Source organism: Octopus sinensis, linkage group LG12, assembly GCF_006345805.1.
Source record: "Octopus sinensis linkage group LG12, ASM634580v1, whole genome shotgun sequence".
Lineage (NCBI taxonomy): Eukaryota > Metazoa > Mollusca > Cephalopoda > Octopoda > Octopodidae > Octopus > Octopus sinensis.
Window position 1 is genome coordinate 33,914,307 of NC_043008.1, and position 21,111 is coordinate 33,935,417.

General features: G+C 36.2%; 2 protein-coding genes across 2 annotated transcripts in view; both read left to right on the forward strand.

Moving 5' to 3' along the window:
- The window catches only part of LOC115218130, a 413,677-nt gene that overhangs the window by 248,374 nt on the left and 144,192 nt on the right, over positions 1–21,111 (forward strand). Inside the window, exon 11 of the mRNA XM_036507768.1 lies at positions 5,051–5,158. Within this exon, the coding sequence (XP_036363661.1) occupies positions 5,051–5,158 (108 nt within the window). The remainder of the gene's footprint in view (positions 1–5,050; positions 5,159–21,111) is intronic.
- Positions 9,873–13,693, forward strand: LOC118765598. Its single transcript, XM_036507849.1, has 4 exons — positions 9,873–9,932; positions 9,988–10,046; positions 10,155–10,221; positions 12,725–13,693. Exons 2-4 carry the CDS (start codon positions 10,025–10,027, stop codon positions 13,164–13,166), a joined length of 531 nt encoding a protein of 176 aa, XP_036363742.1. The 5' UTR covers positions 9,873–9,932; positions 9,988–10,024; the 3' UTR covers positions 13,167–13,693.

The window sequence follows — 21,111 nt, forward strand, 5'->3', positions numbered from 1 at the left end:
CAAATCACCATCCATGTGTTATTAGAGGATTTGCAGATTAGTTATGTTTCAGTTCAGTCCATTATCACTGAAGATTTGGGTATGAGACATGTGTCTGCCAAATTTGTGCCAAAACTGCTCTCAGCTGACCAAAAAGACATTCGGGTTTCAGTTGCACAAGATTTCTTTGATGGTGTCGAGAATGATGAAAACTTTATAAAAACTTTGTGTAGGCTGCTGAGCAGGTATTGCCAAGCTTTTGGCAAAATTGGATGCAGATTCTCTGCTCAAGTTTCTCTGACATGGTCAATACGATGATCACACACTACACACCTACCTTCCAAGTCCTATTGTAAAAAGCGGAAGTGAGCTAGAACATTAAATCTTAGTGCGCATGTGCAGCAGAGTTCATGGTCAATCTGTGCCAAGCAGCTTCACTCTCCATACTCGAGCTTCGTTACTGTAGCAACAATCTGGATACATATTGATCAGACCACGTTTACATATATATACATACATATACACATACATACATATGTATATATACATACGTGTGTGTGTGTTTGTGTTGTATGTGTGTGTGTGTGTGTGTATCAGTATAAAAACGTAGTACATTATACAATTCCTGTTCACAAATGAATGCAAGTAAAGTAAGCTAATCATCAGATCACCAGAATATCGAAGTAATACCAACAATTTAATGATTTGTGAATATACAATCGTATTGTATAATACACATCATGCATATGGATATAATCATGTGAACATAATTTATTGCACACTGAAATTATTACTGCATAAAAAATGTTTCAAAACAGCTGTAATCCTATAGATGCCAAGTGGTTAAATAAATGTATTCGCCCCTTATACCTCTTAGCTTTTTAAGGTTTATACTGATACATACATACATGTATGTATGTATGTATGTATGTATGTATGTATGTATGTATGTATGTGTGTATATATATATATATATATATATATATATATACATACATATATATACATACATATATATATATATATATATATATATATATATATATATATATATACATATATATATATATGATGGATTCTCTTGTATGTGAATAGTAAATCTTAAACTGTTTGCACAAAAGTACTACTTTTTGCTTTGAAATGCTGTTGGTTGAACAAACCACAACCAGTTCTGTGCTCAAACTTTACTCCTTCTTTAATACCCTTGAATGTTGTTTCCAATATGGTGGAGAAATAGAAAACAAATAAGAGTGGTGCAAGAACACAGCCACGTTTTGTCCCATTTGAAACTGTGAATGAATCAAATGGTTTCATGCTAGATCTGAGAGAAGCCATCATCCCTTGATGGAAAGAAATGATGACATTGAGCATCTTTTCTGAAACGCCCAGCTTTTTAAGGACAACCCAAAGAGCATCTCTAGATATTGTGCCGAAATGAAAGCTTTAGTTAGATCTGCAAAAGTTGCAAAAAGGTTTCCGTTGTGCTCACAAGCCTTTTCCTGCTGCTGCCTTAGGCTAAAAATCATATCCACTGTGCCTCTACCAGCCTGAAATCTACACTGAGATTCAGGGGACACCATGCTGGCAAGGGCATTATTTAGTCTGTTTAAGATAAACCCTTGAAAGGACCTTCCTGGCAACACACAAACGGGAGATACCTCTATGGTTGTCACATTCACATTTGTTGCCATTGTCCTGTGGGACTGATCCTGGTTCTCAGATTGAGGAGAAGAGTTCACATAACTTGTTCAGTAGGAAACAAATATATGGAGACGGAAACACATCAACATCAATTGTTAAGCAGTGGTGATTGTGCCATGCAGTGAGACTGAACTCAGAACCATGTGGCTGGGAATCAAGCTTCTCATCGCACAGCCACTCCTGCGTCTACATATATATATATATATATATATATATATATATAAGCCCCATCACGGTAGAGAGAGAGAAATAGAGTAGGTAATAAAGAGCTTATCATTAAGAAAAGCTGACAATAGTAATAGGAAGGTATATATATATATATATATACGAGGTCTGATCAATAAGTATCCAGACTGCTGCAATAGTATCAAAGCCAGAGCATGATGAGGGAAACCACATGGTAAAGATCACCTCCGAATTCTGCTGGGCAAGTGCACAAAGCTCCAACGTTCTAGCTCACTTCTACTGTTTCCAGCACTGCTTGGAAGGAAGGTGTGTAGAGTGCAACCATTGCCTTGACTATGACAGAGAAAGTTGTCATGGCGATACCTGCTCTGAGGCTCATGCAAAGTTGCAGAAAGTTATGAAGAGGAGTGTATGAGCTGTGCACAAGTGTACAAGTAGTTCAGTCGTTTCCAAGATGGTAAAAAAAATGTCGATATTGATTACCATTCTGGGTGGCCTGCAACCAGCAGAACTGAGAAAAACATGGCAGATGTGCATGCAGCAGTGTGGGGAAATTGTTGAATCACCATCCATGAGTTATCAGTGGATGTGCAGATTAGTTACGGTTCGGTTCAGTCTATTATCACTGAAGTTTTGGTCATGAGACACGTGTCTGCCAAGTTTGTGCCAAAGCTGCTTTCAGCTGACCAGAAACACACTTGGTTCTCAGTTGCACAAAATCCTGATTGCATCGAGAATGATGAAAACTTTTTGAAAACTTTGCATAGGTCTCTGAGCAGGTATTACTAAGCTTTTGGCAAAATTTAATGCAGATTATCTGTTTAACTTTGTGGTTATTGTGATGACCACACACCAAACCCCTTCTTTCCAAACACTACTCTAAAAAAGGAGCCAGAATGTTAAAACTTAATATGCATGCACAACAGCGTTCTAGGTTAATCTGTGCCAAGTGGCCTCATTCTGTGTACCTCAGTTTGCTACTATGCTGGTGTGTTTACATCTCCGTAACTTAGTGGGTCAGCTAAAGAGACCAATAGAATGAATACCAGGCTAACAAAGAATTAGTTCTGGGATCGATTTGCTCAACTAAAGGTGGTGCTCCAGTATGGCTGCAGTCAAATGACTGAAACAAGTAAAAGAATAAAAGGAAATGTATATATATCAATTTAAAATGAGGGTGAGAAATTGGATATTGATTTAATTAAACTAACATCAATTTAACACCAGTGGTCTAGCATATTAAAAATCTGAAGGTTCAGTAAACTGTATTATATACAAATGAAAGGGATGACCACTATGTGGACAACCGTTATGCTAGAAGTAGATCCGCTGTGGAAAAAAAAAAGACAGGGACAAGCAGTATAATATTATAATCTTCATTGTTAGAGCTTTAACACTGCTTTTCATACTTGTGACAATGTTAAATTGAACTGTTGTTTCTAGCAAAAGTCTTGTTCACACTTGTGCTTTAAATTCACTTCAGAAGCAAAACAATAAACATTGAGCTGCCTGTGGGACTGATCCTGGTTCTCAGATTGAGGAGAAGAGTTCACATAACTTGTTCAGTAGGAAACAAATTTATGGAGACGGAAACACATCAACATCAATTGTCAAGCAGTGGTGGAGGACAAACACAAACAGAAACATATGCACATACATGCACGTGCGCACACACACATAATACACACTCACAAACATGCACATGTATACAACAGGCTTCATTCAGTTACTGTCAACCAAATCCACTCACAAGGCTTTGGTTACCCCAAAGGCTAAACTAGAAGACATTGGCCCATGGTGCCATGCAGTGAGACTGAACTCAGAACCATGTGGCTGGGAAGCAAGCTTCTTACTGCACAACCATGCCTGCACCTGCAAGCCATGCCTCTCTCCCTCCTCTCTTTCTCTCTCTCTCTATATATATATGTGTGTGTGTGTGTGTATGTGTGTGCATGTGTGTATGTATATATGTATACACAAGTGCTTTTTTTAGGCTTTTACTTGTTTCAGTCATTTGACTGTAGCCATGCTAGAGCCCTGCCTTTAGTCAAACAAATTGATCCCTGGACTTATTCTCTGTAAGCCTAGTACTTATTCTCTCTGTCTCTTTTGTTAAACCTCTATGTTACAGGGATGTAAGTAAACCAACATTGGTTGTCAAAGGATGGTGTGGGGACAAGTTACTAGCTAGTTTCTAACAAAGCAACAAGATTTTTTGTGTTGAAGGAGTTCCCGGTGGGAATGGGGTTGAGTTGGTGTGTTGGTTGACCTGTCAATGCATACACCCAAGTGTGTGCATCTATTCACTTAAAGAATTTCACATGAATCTATCTATCTATATATATATATATATATATATATATATATATATATGTATATATATATGTGTGTGTGTGTGTGTGCATGTTTGTGTATCTGTGTTTGTCCCTCCAACATCGCTTGACAACTGATGCTGGTGTGTTTACATCCCCGTAACTTAGTGGGTCAGCTAAAGAGACCGATAGAATGAATACCAGGCTAACAAAGAATTAGTCCTGGGATCGATTTGCTCAACTAAAGGTGGTGCTCCAGTATGGCTGCAGTCAAATGACTGAAACAAGTAAAAGAATAAAAGGAAATGTATATATATCAATTTAGAATGAGGGTGAGAAATTGGATATTGATTTAATTAAACTAACATCAATTTAACACCAGTGGTCTAGCATATTAAAAATCTGAAGGTTCAGTAAACTGTATTATATACAAATGAGAGGGATGACCACTATGTGGACAACCCTTATGCTAGAAGTAGATCCGCTGTGGTCTTACCACTAAGAAACGTTCTCAAGAAAAATTTAGCAAACACCAGAATGTAAGCGAGCAACACAAATGTAAAGTAACAAAATATAGATAATTTATATTTTGTTACTTTTCATTTTTCTTGGGAACATTTCTTAGTGGTAAGATCACAGCAGATCTATTTCTAGCATAAGGGTTGTCCACATAGTGATCATCTCTCTCATTTGTGTGTGTGTATATATATATATATATACATATATATATATATATATATATATATATATATATATATATATATATATATACATGTCTATGTATGTATATATGTGTGTTTACATATATATGTATATATACATTTAGTAAAAGGTGAAAGATTTATCCGCTTGACATTTTTTTTAATGCCCAGATATTGTTAAGGAACCAACTATTCCATATATTCCATATGGCAGTACCTCTAACATAATTACTACAACAGATGATCAAACAGGTTCAGAGGAAAATACATCAGTTCTTGGTATGTATTTCTTTGATTTAAAGTGTATATGGAATGCTTGTTCCCCCTTCTATAAACCTCTTCATCCAACTATCTACATTGTTCATATTCATCCAACTGTCCATACACAGGATAGGACTTGTTTAGCTCAATTTTCTTCTATCATTTTCACTGATCCCTCTGTAAATTGTGTCATCTCTGTCACAACCTGTAGCCTTCTCAGCCTGCAGCCCCACTTTGTCAAGAACTTAGTAACAGTACACTATTTCTCCTTGAAACCTATTATTTGTTTACAATGAAGAAAAATAATCCTTTCTATTATAGAAACAATGCCTGAAATTTTGGGGGAGGGGCTAGTCAGTTAGATTAATCCCACTGCACAGCTGGTACTCATTTCATTGACCAAAAAAGACAAAGTCAACTCATGCAGCATTTAAACTCAGGACATAAGATGGACAAAATGCTGCTGAGTATTTTGTCCATCCAGCTAACAATCCTTCCATTTGTTGCCTTAATGAAGAGGAATAATACAAGGAAGAAGCATTACTATGGAAGCGTTATTGTACCAACATATACAATTTGAATGACCTATGTCAGTTACTTAAAAAGTTACACCTACTTTTGCTTTATTTTATTTGCAGTCCTCATAACAAGTTGTATACACTATTCTTAAATCCTTTTGAAATGTATTTCCCAAATGAACTTTTCTTTGATTTAATTTTTACATTGATGGATTGGTCTTTATAACCAGATTTATATAATTATATACCGTCTTGAATCACACTACATTTGGTTCATCCAAACTGAACTTTTGCTAGTTTAAAAATTTACTCACAAAACCTTTTCTGTAAATTAGTTCTACCCATTTAAAATCTGGAGAGTTATGAGAAACCAATCATCTCTCATATTCTACCATCATGCTTGCTACCCAGATAGATAAAGATCCACAAGATAGGACTCGTTTAGCTCAATCTTTTTCTGATATATTTTCCTTATTTTTTCACTGATCCTACTATTCCTGTTTCTTTGTTTCCCTTTCTCCCCTTCTTCTCTTTTGGTACGTTTATTTCTACATTTGTGTTATAACTTCCCTTGATGACCAAAGTGTAACACACAGAAAAAAAAAAGACAGGAACAAGCAGAATAATATAATCTTCCTTGTTAGAGCTTTAACACTGCTTTTCAGACTTGTGACAATGTTAAATTGAACTGTTGTTTCTAGCAAAAGTATCGTTCACACTTGTGCTTTAAATTCACTTCAGAAGCAAAACAATAAACATTGAGCAGTGATTTCAAACCAAACAAAACTGCCTTATTTGTCATATATCGCCAGGGAATTTTCTTCAGCGAGGAATTTCCAAACATTTTGTGCCACTAATACTTTTTAGCTAGGAATTCGCCTCCTGTAGACCTCAAGCTTTTTTTACGCTTGTGGTATACTTACATTCTTTTCAAAATTCGGTGGCACACCTGAACTAGAACTAGAACTAAAATTATAAGGAAAATGATTATATTCAGGTTACACTGCGGCACACCTAGCATCATCTTGTGGCACACTAGCATGCAGCAGCATACCACTTGCAGAGCACTGCAGTAGGTTTCATTGCTGAATATTATCTTTTCTTCCAAAATGTCTTTTAAATAATCACAATAACTGTGAGTTTCTTTTTTTTCTGTGAATTTATCAGACTTTAAACTTTTCCCTGCACTGCTTTTTGTTTCATTTTTTAAAAATATTTTTTTTTCAAATTACGTTTTTGTTTCTTGTCCATCATTTCAGCAGAGAGACTCATGAATGAAGGGATTTACATTTTCATCTTACATCTCTGTACCTCTCTGTAGGGGGAAGCTGGTATAGACGGGGTTATGTTTCTTTTTGTTCTTGTTATGAATCTCTATTCGCAGTTTTGCAGCCATCGAGTTTTCGACTCAAGTGTTTTATTTGATTTGGCTTCTTGTATCTCTATGTCATAGTAGTTTTTCAAGTAATTTTCCATTTCTTTGTTCAGAGATTTCTTTTTGCATTAAGGTGTCACATATCCCAAGTTTCTCTTTAAAGCAACGGGTGCGATGCTGTAGAATGTTAATGTATGCTTTGAATCTTTGGTGTGCAAGATTTATTCTGGCTTTTGTTTCTTCATTTGGTTCTGATGTAATTTTCTTGGGACGAAATTTTCGTGGAAAAATCACTGGTTCTTGGTTTATCTATTGTGTATGTGTCTGTTAAATTTTCGTTTCTAATTGCTTTCCCGTATGCTTCTTTTCTTTGATTTAATAAATTATTCCAGCTCTTTTTCATCTGGTTCTTTTTCTTGAATGCTTCACTCTCCAAATGAATTTCATACTATTCCTTAAAGATATCTTGTGTATTGGAATGTTCTCTTGTTCGTAGGGTAACAGAGGAGGTTATATTTGGAGTTCTGATAGTGTGTTTGTATATAATGTTTAAGGAAGCAATGGAATGATATTTTGTTGCCAAATCAGTAGTTTCGTTCTTGGCCACAATATTCATCCATGCTAATGCAAGCCAATTTGATATGTTAATCTGACCTTCTATAGACTTTTGAATATACATATAAATGGCTTTCTGTAAAATGTCAGCCACTTGTACCAATATCCAATTATTAGATCTCTTCCAGGTACCTTCCCATTATACAGTTTGCCTACAGCTATAGCGAAAGTTTCCAGGTCAATTGCATACATTCTGTTGTTGATGTTGGTACAGAATTCTCTCCTAATTGTAGTTAGTTAGTTAATGCTTTAGAGTAATTAGCCATTCCTCTAGAGCTTAATGTGATGAGTCACCACAGTACTGGTTTCCCTTCTATTTAACCTATCCCATCATCCATCTTCTCTCTCTCCCCCCTCTCTCTTGCTCTAACTCTCTCTCTCCAACTCTCTCCTTCTCTCTCTCCTGCTATGACTAACCAGTGACACTAATCTTTCCCTTCCACCTCCTCATGTCCCTTCCATTACACCAATCCAATATTGTTTCCTCTTGACTATCACTGTCTCACAACGATAAAAGTGTTCTTTCCACCCTATTTTAACTATTCCCTCAACACCTCACCTAGAGTCATCCTTTTTCCTCTTATTCTCCCTTTCAGCCAGCGCATGGTTGAGATGACACAAAAGCATGACAACCTCTCTAGTGTCGATGTCAGAAAACCTGCATCCAGTACACTTTGTAAAGTGGTTGGAATTAGGAAGATTATCCAGCTGTAAGAACCATGCTGAACCTGAGATATCTGAGCAAGACATCATCCTTTAATCTCTTGGATTCTGTCAAACCATCCAGGCCATATCAACATGGAAAACTGACATAAGATGTTGATGATGGCATATATATATGTATATATATATATGCATGTATGTGTATGTGCATGTAATTTATACACCCCCACACACATACACACATGCATATATATATATATATATATATATATATGTATATAAATCCAAGAAAGTTAGGGGTTGTGAATCCATCCCACTAAGGGATAATATCTATCAAATATACTGTTGGTAGAATACCCAATTATTAATACACAAGTGTTTTTTATTGCAATGCAATAACATTACCTAGTGTATTAAATGGGTGAAGGTAAAGAGATATTTTACCATTAATTTATATTGCAAATAAGAAAAGGGAGGAGAACAACTTTAGGACATTAAAAATGTTAACTTATTTATTTATTAAACTGATAATTATAATAACATATATACATATAGTATATTATTCTATGCATATAATATAAAGATACAAGTAATGATTAAAAACCATGAATATAAATTAGTAAATAACTTACAGCTGTTTCAGCCCATAGATAAAAGTATCTCATTCTGCCTATATTAGTCAAGTGTATTCAGGTAATAGGCAGCTGAAAATGAGGTAGCCTAGAGATATATATATGTAAGTACCTCATTTTCATCTGCCCATTACCTCAATACACTTGACTAATATAGGCAGAATGAGATACTTTTATCTATGGGCTGAAACAGCTGTAACTTATTTTACTAATTTATATTCATGTTTTTAAATAATTACTTGTATCCTTATTTTATATGCATAGAATATGTGTATGTATGTTGTTATAATTAATAAATAAATAAGTTAACATTTTTAATGTCCTAAATTTGATGAACAACTATTGTTCTCCTCCATTTTCTTATTTGCTATATATATATATATATATATATATATATATATGTATATGTACATACCTACCTACATATGTACATATAAACATTCAGACATACAAACAAACAAATAGCATACACAACAGAATTCATCGCAATTTTTGTCTACCATTCACAAGATATTGGTCAACACAAAACTATTGGAAAAGTAATTTATTCACCAACCCAAGATTTTGCAGAGGGGGATTGAACCTGGAATCACATGGATTTGAAGCAATCTTTTTAACAAACAGTAATGTCTTGTGAAATAACAGCTGTCCTTATTGTAACTGTTTTAGATTGATTAGATGGTAGTTGTTTTTTTTCCTGGTTAACTCCATGCTTTTGCAGTGTTTCTTACCTTCTTAAGATGATACAGTGTGATTCGAGGAACGTTTGGTTGCAATTACATGCTGATTCCTTGATTTGTCTCTTTTACTCTCTGGTAATTAGTTGCTAGGATCCTACAGTGTGGATTGGTGGTAAATTCAGTTACTTTCATACTGGATGGAGGTGTGGATTCAGTGTCTACTGTTCAGAAAGACAGAATACCTCAGACTCCCGAATCAGTCCAGATGATGTGTGAGGAGTGAGAAAGCAGCAAATTGGGTTGATGTTCATCAGAACAATGACTTCAGAGAAAGAATATTTGAGATGGCTCTCCTCCTAAATACAGTATGAAAGGTGATTAAAATGATTCATGGTGTTTGAATGAATTCAAATAATATTAAAGGTAACAGAAAAGCTACAAATTGTTGTAATGTTTGACCATTAAAGAAGCAAAAATCAAACAAGCAAATTCTCTTTTTTAATGCTTTCCATTTTTCTCTTAACATTTCAGTAATTCTTTGCGGTGTTCTTATACCAACAATAGTCCTGCTTTGTATGTTATGCATCATAGTTACCAGGTATGTAATATAAGACTACATCTTACTTGTAGAACACTAGACAGAAGGACTGGTTAAATTGCTTTGGGTCTTATTTGGTCTGGACCTCCTGTTGGACAAGAACTTGGAGTGGGTGACAAACTTGGTAGCCAGTCTCCCCCAGAAATAAGCAGAGAGAAAGCTGTCATCACTACTGTCATTTACTACTATCTGACTGTTGTCCCTTGCCCTGTTTTCTGGTTGATCAGCTGGATCACTTGCTCTTCCCACTTCCTGTGGAAGGGACATGTCCCACTCCTCAGTCGGTCCATCGGCTGTCAACAGGTGCTGAGTGGGGGACTGGGAATGCCATGGCTAATGATATGCAGACATGTACTGAGTCTGCAACACCTCTAGCACTACCTTGATGGTGAGCAGGTGTGCCCACCATTTATCAGTCAGGATTTTCTGCAGCTTGTCTCATTGATGGAGCTACAGTCCTGAATTAAGCATAGATCAAGAAAGGGCACTTTGCATCTGGAGTGTAAACAGGGTCTCACAGCCCTCTGCTAGTCAGGCAATGTAGTCAGTGGAAATTCTACATTGGAATTCTATAGAAGATTAGTGGTGGGCAAGAGCAACGATGCCTTCAGAGGAATTCTAGGAAGGATCAATTATCTGGTCTTTTATTGAGCAATTTCAGGCTGGAGTCTATCTATTATTTCCAGAAATCCTTGGCCTGATAGTGTTACCAGGGAGCTCTGCCAGTTCAAGACAAGCTTTACAAGCTTGGAAGTGCCATCAGACAGACATGTCCTAGATGTGGATAGGGCAATGAAACTTCTCTGCATGCACTCATTTCAAATTTGTGGAGCATTGTCAAACAGCTGTTGATGCATGTAGGACAAATCTGGTTATCAGACGACTCCATCATGAGGATCACCCAGCCACCTTCTTTTGGCCATGAAGGGAAGGCAGTTTTCCTCTGTCTGATAGCTATGGCGAAAGAGGAAGTGTGGTGGGCATGGTTGAAAGGATTGAAGACAGGTACTTTCTCTTCAGCTGAGTCCTCATTGACTTTCTCAAGTTCCACTTGAAAAGGAAAATGAGGGTGGTGAGGAAAGTGCTGCCTCCTAGTATTGATGTTGAAAGGTGGGTGAATGTAGTGAGGATGATCCATGTGAATGGGCCTACTCTGAACATACACTTGTAAGCCAGGAGGGTTGAGAAGATGAGAGGTGCTTGCTTGAGGTGCCTTTGGAAGTCAGGGTGAGGAAGATGTGTGGAGTTCCTTGGTTGTCCTTAGGATGAACTCCCATTATGTGGAGAATTTTATTGTTTATTTGTTGTTGGTATTTGTTATTGTTTAATTGTATGTACAAATTGTTGTGCTAAACTACCCTTGCATTGCACCATCCCTGTATGTTTTGTGTTCAGATCTTGTGGCCAATAAAAAGAAGATCATTAATATCATTATTATTATCATTATTATCCGATGAAAACACACAGATTATTTTGCTGGGTATGATGGAAAGTGTCAGCTGTCCACAGCCAGCAGACTAAGGTGACACTTGTTTGCTGGTCATGCTTCAAGAACATTGCAAAGAATTCTTGCAGTTTCAAGCAATGATGATTTTTTTAGGTTCTTCTACTTTTACATTTGTACCAATCCTTTTGATCTGAGTTGGTAGTTGAGTGCTGATACTTCCAAGTACCCCAGTTACTATTGGTACCACATCTACTCTCCTCAATGACCACAACCTTAGTATTTTCCACTTCAAATTGTCGTAGTCGTTCAGTTTCTCTTCTTTCTCTTTGATCCTGTTGTCACCGGGTCATGCTATGTTGATTATCATGCATGGTCTTCCTTTTTTTTTTCCACCACAACAATGTTCAGTTTCCAATGTCTGGTCAGGTGATTGCACTGAATCATTGCATCCCACAAGATTTTGCACTTTTCATCTTGGTGATTCCTTCAAGGGTTTGCTCATACCACATCTTTTTTTATAGGCTGTGATAAGGTGTTAAGTTAGCAGAAGTGTTACCATGTCAGACGAAATACTAAGCAGTATTTCTTCTGGTTTTATGTTCTGCGTTCAAATACCATCAAGGCTAACTTCACCCTTCATCCTTTCATCCAGCTGAGTATTGGAGTCACTGCAACTGACTAACCCTCTCCTCCCAAATTTCAGACCATGAGCCTATAAAAAAGATTATTACTATTATTATTAGGATGAATCAAACTGACAGTTGTTGTCATGTTAAATACAATATTTAGCAGCATTTCTTCTGGATCTTTACATGCTAAGTTCAAATACCACTGAAGTTAAATTAGTGCTTCATTCTTCTGGGGTTAATATATGTACCAATTGACTCACAACCAGCCCCAAATTACTGGCCTTGTTCCTAATTTTGAAACCATCATTATCATTATAAAAAAAAATTAGTAAGAAGTATTATTAGTTCTTTTTTTGTGATTATTAACAAAATTTAATTCTAAAGTCTACTTAATGTTGTCTGATTAAATATGCTAACATTTTCTTAGACACAGGTACAAGAAATCCAAATCAAATGTGATATCTGAAGAAATGACCGACAAGAGTACCACAAGGACCTGTTTACCAGAGGAGATAGAATCACAACCAAACAATACTTTGAAACAGCAAGTAGCAAAGATATTGCCCCCAAATAATGCACATTCAATTAGAAATGATCCTTGCATGATGGAAAGGGAATTGCATTCCACTGATGTATATTCAATTGCAAAAGGTTTATGTATGGTTGATGATAATGTTGAAGAATATATGTATATGGCTAAAAAGGATATATATTCAAATGTAAATGATAAATATGAAAATGGCTCAGATACTGTTCACAGTGATTTACGTTTCACTGAGAATGAAGGATATTATGTAAATTCAGCTGAAAATGATTTATGCTCTGGTAAAAATGGCATGTATATTGATATGGAATCTTGCCATAAGTGATTAAGATAACTTACTTGAAAGTGTTTTCTTCTAAAAATTCAATCTAATTATATCTAAAGAAAACAGATACATAAAACAACCCTCAGTGTCAACACTTCAAAAACCTAATAGAATATTTGAAATATGTTTTCACTGAAATAATTAAACAAATACCAGCCCCTGCCACACAATTTATATACACTCCTATAAATAAACAAGTATTTATAATCATAACTGTTATAATAGTTTATATAAAACATTGGTTTGGCAAACTGTAGTTTCCTTTGAAATTTGTGGTGTGAGACCAAATGTAGCACTTTGTACTGCATTGATGTTTCTTTTGTCTCTCTTCCTTCTCTTTTTCTTTCTTTCTCTCTTCCTTTTATCTTTTTTTTATCCTGATTTTATTCTTTTACTTGTCTTTCTTTTGTAATACGTTATATTAAGGAAAAATAAGAATAAGAGATATTTTTTCATACAATAAATTTGGAAATAATATTTTTAAGGCTCAATTCCATTAAACTATTAAATTTTAATATCTTCGATTAATTTTCCTTAATATAATTCACAGTTCAATATTTGATGCTGAACAGTTGTATTTATTATTTTAATTATTAATTAAGGTGATGAACTGGCAGAATCCTTAGTATGCTGGGGAAAATGCATAGTGGTATTTCACCTGCCACTACGTTCTGAGTTCAAATTCTGCCTTTCTGACTTTGCCTTTCATCCTTTCGGGGGCGATAAATTATGTAGCAGTTGCGCACTGGGGTTGATGTAATTGTCTACCTTTTCCCCTCCAATTTCAGGCTAAGATTATATTAATTATCTCTCCTTTTACTCTTTACTCTTTTACTTGTTTCAGTCATTTGACTGTGGCCATACTGGAGCACCACCTTTAGTCAAGCAAATCAACACCAGGACTTATTCTTTGTAAGCCTAGTACTTATTCTATCGGGGCTCTTTTGCCAAACTTTGTCAAGCAATGTTGAGGGTGGGGGATACAGACACAGACACACAAACATATACACACACATGTATATATATATATATATTTATAAATGAGGGTGAAAAATTGATAATAATTTAATAATACCATTAATTTAACACCGAGTGGCTTAGCACAAAAAACTACGGAGAAAATACAAATTTATATATATATATAAACTAGCAGAATTGCCCGGCGTTGTTCGGGGCTGAATTGCTTGAAAGTACTGTTAATGATTGCATTGAATTATGATGATTATTCAGGCAAATATTGATATAAGTTTACGGCGAATGAATGTATTTGTAAGTGTATAGAAAGCCGTGTAAAGGGGTTCCTACCCCCTCGTAGAATGGTGTAAGAATTGAATGCGAGGTTGCCTTGAAAAGAACCATGTTATTGTTCTCATAATTGTAAGAATTTGATATTCGTTGAAGGCAATGTAAAACGTTCGCAGGTGAATAGGGTCTCTTCGTTTTGCACGAACGGCAGCGGATGTGCTGTTACAAAACTTCATGCTGTGTTAAAAGAGAGTGGATTTCCTATGTAGGCAAGAGACAGGCCCAAAAACCTGCCCTTTTTTAATTAAATGAATGAGCTTAGCCAGTTTCTGCCTGAAAACCCTTGCAATAATATCATGGCGATGACAGTACTGCTGCCCTGGGAGAAGTTCTTGCGCTACCTCAACCCACTTTGGGTTACATGTAAAGGTAATGAATAAATCGGGTCGCCCATAATGCCGAACGTAAGTCATAGCATCTTGTGTTCGCTCGTGCATGTACCGTGGGCCCCCTGTATAGGTTGAGGGGAGAATGCACATTTTGCCGATATTGCGGGCGTCAGTGTCATTCCTGATGCCATCACGCAAATGGATGTAGGAGTCTGAGCGCAGCTGCTTCTGATTCAATTTGATGAAGAACAGTCTCTTGGACTCCATCTTTGCAGCCATGTCAACTACAAACTGGTGAAACAGTTCCCGTGATCTGTGCAGGGGGTTGAAATCATTATGCCTTGTCATGAAGCGGTATGAGTAAAAAGCCATACATGAAACGGTTTTAGATGTCGCAGCCGAGGGCTCGTTTGGTTTGTGGTGAGGAATGCCGAAATGGTACCCGTCTTCTCCATACGGAAAAAGAAGGGGATACTGCAGGGCATCATATGACCGATGCGTCTCATTAATACGCTGAAGACCACTGTCGCGGCTTTGAAGAACTATGTCTCGCTGCTTGTGCTGTTTACCATGGAGAACTATAGCCACTTCATTGTACGAAGGAGCGTTATATCGGCGCGCGTACTCCCCAGAAGGCTTTTTGTCAGCATCGATGACAATGGTGAATGTTGGTGAAGGGGCTGTTTCCAAGGCGTATTTGAAACTGCGAATATAGCTGTTGTGGTCATGAAGCATGTTTTGCAGAGTGAGCAGCACGTCCCTGTCGAAATTGTCAGCGTCAGTGTTTGCAGGTTGTGGAATTACGTCGAAACGCAAATCAAGTTGCCTATTGTAATTTGTAATGAAATAAATTTGAAGGAACGAAGGTTTGCAATTTTGTAGTGGCTGGAGTGGCCCAATAAGGTGGTACACCTGGCCCTGGACCTTGAAAGAAGGCATCCAACCAGTTTCTCTGACAACGTTAGCCCCGAAAGAAGTCATCTGAAATGCACAATTGTACTTCCTGATGAGTTGAAGGAATTTTGATGACCTTGAGGTGGAACCAGTAAGTAATTCCTTCAAAGGGTCTGGCAGCTCCCGAAGAGGGGGCAAGCTGACCTTACCGTTTAAGCAGCACATCGCAGGTGGTTCCCCAGCCCACTTTTTAGCATTGCAGAAATGGCAATTGAAGCACATTTCCCCAATATTTATGTCAGCGTGCATCGAGTAATTGAAGTTGGGCTCATACTTGAAAGCACGTAGATGCCAGTAAGGGCTGTTTGGACTCGTCAGACCGCGGCGTCGACTGTTCCGCTGGAATGTAGAACGTTGCTGGTCTGAGTTGTGGGAATGTGTCGAAAATGTTGAAGCAGCAGTAGCCGCAGCGTTTGTAGCCAGTCAAGTGGCCCTTTGTTGTGGGTCCTCTGAAGCCCTTTGTGCAGCAACAGCAGAAGCCTTTATGGCGCTGCGCTTCGACCTTGTTTCCGGACCGTCTGAAGCCGTGGAAGCAGCATCGTATGAAGCCATTTTTGCTAGGCGTGCGTTGCGCTGTTGTAAATTTTCAGCAGCTCGTGATTGCGCTGAACGTAAGGCGCTCTGTGAAAGTCTGAAAGCCTTTTTGTCGGAAGACTCGTTTGCGATAATCGCCTTTTGCGCTGCTGCTGCTGCAGTATGGCGGCCGAGGCGACTTCTCTTTTTCGGTGGCATTTTATGTGAAAAAGAAAGGGTGAAAGTTACTTAAAGATAGAAATTGTAATGTGAATGAAATGTGGAAAAATGTAAACCGTGGAAGGAAAAGAAAGAAATATTAGCAGCTGAAAGAAATTTTTTATGCAAGTATAGCGACAGAGTGTGTAAAATGTATTTAAATTTTAGTTAAAAGCAAGAAAATAAAGTTAGATTTGCAAGAATGGAAGTAGTTTACGTACATGTTCGAAATGTAAAGTGTTTTAGTTGTTTAATCAAATATTTGCGTAAAGTGTATAGAAACGTAAATTGAAAAAGAAAATGAATTGAAATGTTTAAGAAAGGAATTTGTTTACATACATGTGTCAAATGGCAAATGTTTGTGCAGTTGTCCGAAATGGAACCAGGGTAAATGTGTGGAACTGATGTATTATAATGAATAGTCCTTCTTGAACTGAAAACCAGTGGTGTAGCATATAAGACCATAGGGGATCTTCTTCTAGCAAAAAGGGATGACCAGTCTGAATGGCTCATCCCTGTCTCACACACACACACACACACACACACACACACTCACACACACACACACACACACACACACTCACACACACACACACACACACACGTTAGCTTACAATTTCTTTCAACAATTGACACTGTCGTATATATTTGCGTGTCTATGTGTGTAAAGAGGAAGTGGGAGTAATAGGCAGAGTAAAGGCTTTGAAGTGAAAGAGTGAAATGGTAAAATATTGAGTTTTCTCGAATTTTTTCTTAATTGGGTGTCAAATTGAAAGAAATTCTGTATGGCATGACCGAATGGAAGTACTTGGAAAAATCATAGGTAAACTCTAATTGAAGAAATTGTGTGAGGAGTAAATCCTTATGTATTTATTTGTTTCTGTTTGCTGTTTTTGTTTTTTTTTGAGTAGTGGTTTAAGGTACACTTGCAAAGAGAAAGTAGGAGAAATTAGGGTGATAGCATGAGTGAAGCAGTTCATCCCTGTTATATAAAATGTTTCACTTTAATTGTTTCACACTTGCAAAGAGAAAGTAGCAGAAAGTGTGGTGGTAATGGTATGAGTGAAGCAGTTAAAATGAAAGAGAGAAATCTAAAAATATTGAGTTTTCTCCAATTTTTGCTTAATTGGGGGTGAAATTGGAAAAACTGTACCAGCCACGACCCGATGGATTCTACTCGTAAAAATGATAGGTAAATTCTAATTGAAGAAATGCTATTTTGTAGATTTGTATAAAAAACAAACGGTTTGGGAGGCAGATAAAATCTGCCTTTTATAATAAGAGATTCCATTATTCTATATTATCTATGTCTATGAACTATATTTGGAATACAGGACAATATAATGGATTTTGCACATAACTATTATGGATTATTACAGAAGACTTTCCAGGAAGCATATATGGATTTAAAGACTCTCATACTAAAGTGTACTTACCAAAATCAAAAACAGAAATTTTTAATTTTTAATTTATATTTCATCCAAACACCATTTTATTATATTACTTATATTATCATATACAAAATTCAAATTTTATATCGCTGAAGAACAGAAGAGTTGTCTATAAATGCTTATCAATATAGGATTCCCTTTTAGAGACAGCACTTCCGCAAAATGATCGTAAGATGCTTTAAAAACTTAATTCAAAACTTTGAAACTCATATATATTATATAGTTATACTTATACATATTTTCATATATCTATATATATTTATACTTTTAGTACAACAATTATTTTACACACGTATATATCTTTCTGAAGAATTTTCTAATATTGATTTCCTGATATTAATAATAATATATTATAAAAAATATACATATAGCATATAACTCTTTCCAAATTAGATACATTAATAAATCATAACGATACTGAGAATAATTTGCATGAACACAATTAAATAAAACCCTTAACAATCCAACCACCAATGAAACAGATAATTCTTTAGAAATAATGAAAAACTCTCACCCAAAGAACAAAACAGCACACAAAAATCTCATAAACCAAATATTCCCATATTCTTTTCTACTCTAGGCACAAGGCCCGAAATTTTGAGTGAGGGGACTAGTCGATTAGATAGATCACAGTACGCAACTGGTACTTAATTTATCGACCCTGAAAAGATGAAAGGCAAAGTTGGACTTGGTGGAATTTGAACTCAGAATGTAAAGATAGATGAAATACTGCTAAACATTTCACCCAGCGTGCTTAACTTTTCTACCAGCTCGCTGTATTAAAATGTTCCCATATTCAGCCATAAATAACAATGCAAGACTAACTGCCCCATACTCATCATTTAAACCAAAAACTAATTCTGATTCCCCTTCAGCAAAATCAAATGGGGTCTGATGAGTCTCTGCAATACTAGAAATGACTCATATTATAAATATAGAAAAATTACAAAAAAAAAAAACCAACACACTTATTGATATTTTAATAACCTAACTAAATAGGCATATGTGTAGCTATATTGTAAGAAGCTTGCTTCCCAACCACATGGTTCTGGGTTCAGTCCCACTGTGTGACACCTTGGGCAAGTGTCTTCTACTATAGCCTCAGGCTAACCAAAGTTGACAGAAACTGAAAGAGGCCTATCGTATATATATTATATATATATGTATATGTATATATTTGTGCATGTGTCTGTGTTTGTCTGCTGCCCTCATCACTTAGTGGTTTGGCAGAAAAGACTGATAGAATAAGTACTAGGCTTATAAAGAATAAGTCTTGGGTGCAATTTCTTCAGCTTTTAAAACCCTTTAAGTTGGTGTCACAGTCAAATGACTGAAACAAGTAAAAGAAGAAAAGAATAAAAGAAATTAATTCTACCCACTAATAACAACCAGCTTATTAAAATTAATGATGTACTAACCTCATAAAATACTCTGAGCAATTGCACAAACAGATCCTAATGCATATTCAGAATCAGAAAACCAGCCAGCCCCTATTACTGAATATACTCCAATTCTAGGCATATACAAAAAACAACATTATACTTATACCCCTCCCAACTCCATAGCCACTAAAAAATAACTATTCATAAAAATAAAGCAAGAAATAATCTCAAAAATTGACAAACATGGAAAAGAAAAAAATTAACTAAAGTAGATTTAATATACTTGTAGCTCAGGCAGTGAGATGGCAGAAATGCTAGTACGCTGGGTGAAATACTTAGTGATACTTTGTCTGTTTTTATATTCTGAGTTCAAATTCCACTGAGGTCGACTTTGCTTTCCATCCTTTCAGGGTTGATAAATTAAGTACCAGCTATGTACTGAGGTCAGTCTAATTGACTGGCCCCTCCTCTCCCAAAATTTCAGACCTTGTGTCTAGAGTAGAAAAGAATATACTTGTAGCTAACCAACATTTTGATCCAGCAGACTATGTCCACTGATTGCAAAATTACATGATGGAATTACTCCTGTTTGTAATGGACTCATGATTTTATACACAATGATATAGTCAAGCAACCACTACAGCAGTCTTATACCAGCCTGTACCGAGTGTTAAAATTAAAAGCCAAGTTCATGGTTTTAGACGTTTAAGGGAAACATCAGACTGTTAGCATAAATCGTGTGAAGTAGGCTTTTATTGAGTCACCTTCCCAGCAATAGTACCCCACTTCCCCACCCACAACACTTATACATACTTCCACACAACATACACACTCCTCTGACACAACAAAGAATACTACACCAGTTATTACATTCCCCCCAGCTCATGTTACCAAGAGCAGTAGAAAAGTCCACTGGCCAGCCAAATATGCTCACATATACTATTTTTGATTACTTTGTAAATCCTATTTTAAAGAACTCTTAGGCCAAAAGGTTTTGGGGTCTGACGATACGCCATAAAGCTAAGCTCTTTATGGATGGGAAACCCAGGGTAATCCCATAGAGACTGGCCTTCCTCACTTTATATATATGTATATATATATATATATATATATATATTATATATATATATATATATATATATATATATATATATATCTGCAGCACGAAGTTTTGTCAGTGAACAGTCGCGGTCTCAAAGCGACGAAAATATTTTGACAAATTAAATTTAAATGTTGAAGTCAATGTAACAGTTTTGTGTGTTTCTTAAATGGCTTATAAACACCTTCCACGCTGCAATTGTTTTCGTTCCAGCACACGATCTCAGATCAAGTCACTTGCTATGCAAGTACATCTCCGTAATATATATATATATATATATATATGTAAAGTTAATCCAAACATGAAACACAACAACACAAGGACGTGGAACAAGTATAGTATTATTGGACGCTCATGAAAGAAGGACGGTTTAACGTTTCGAGTGGAGCTCTTCGTCAGAAACATAGGAAAAGGAAAGATCCAAAGAAGGGAAGATGGAGGAAAATAATCACCAACGGTACACATATATTTTATAACACAAAGTAAGTTAGGGGTTAAGGGTGCAACCCACTAAGGGATAGTGGAATTATTCTATGATACTATATTAATTCGTTGGATTAAAATACAAATATAAATATAATTTGAACTTCAACTTTGATGAAAAGAAAAAAATCCTTATATTGATATTGGTGTATATTCGTGCGTATATAAATACATGTACATGTTGCTTCTATTTGTTACCCACATGCATGA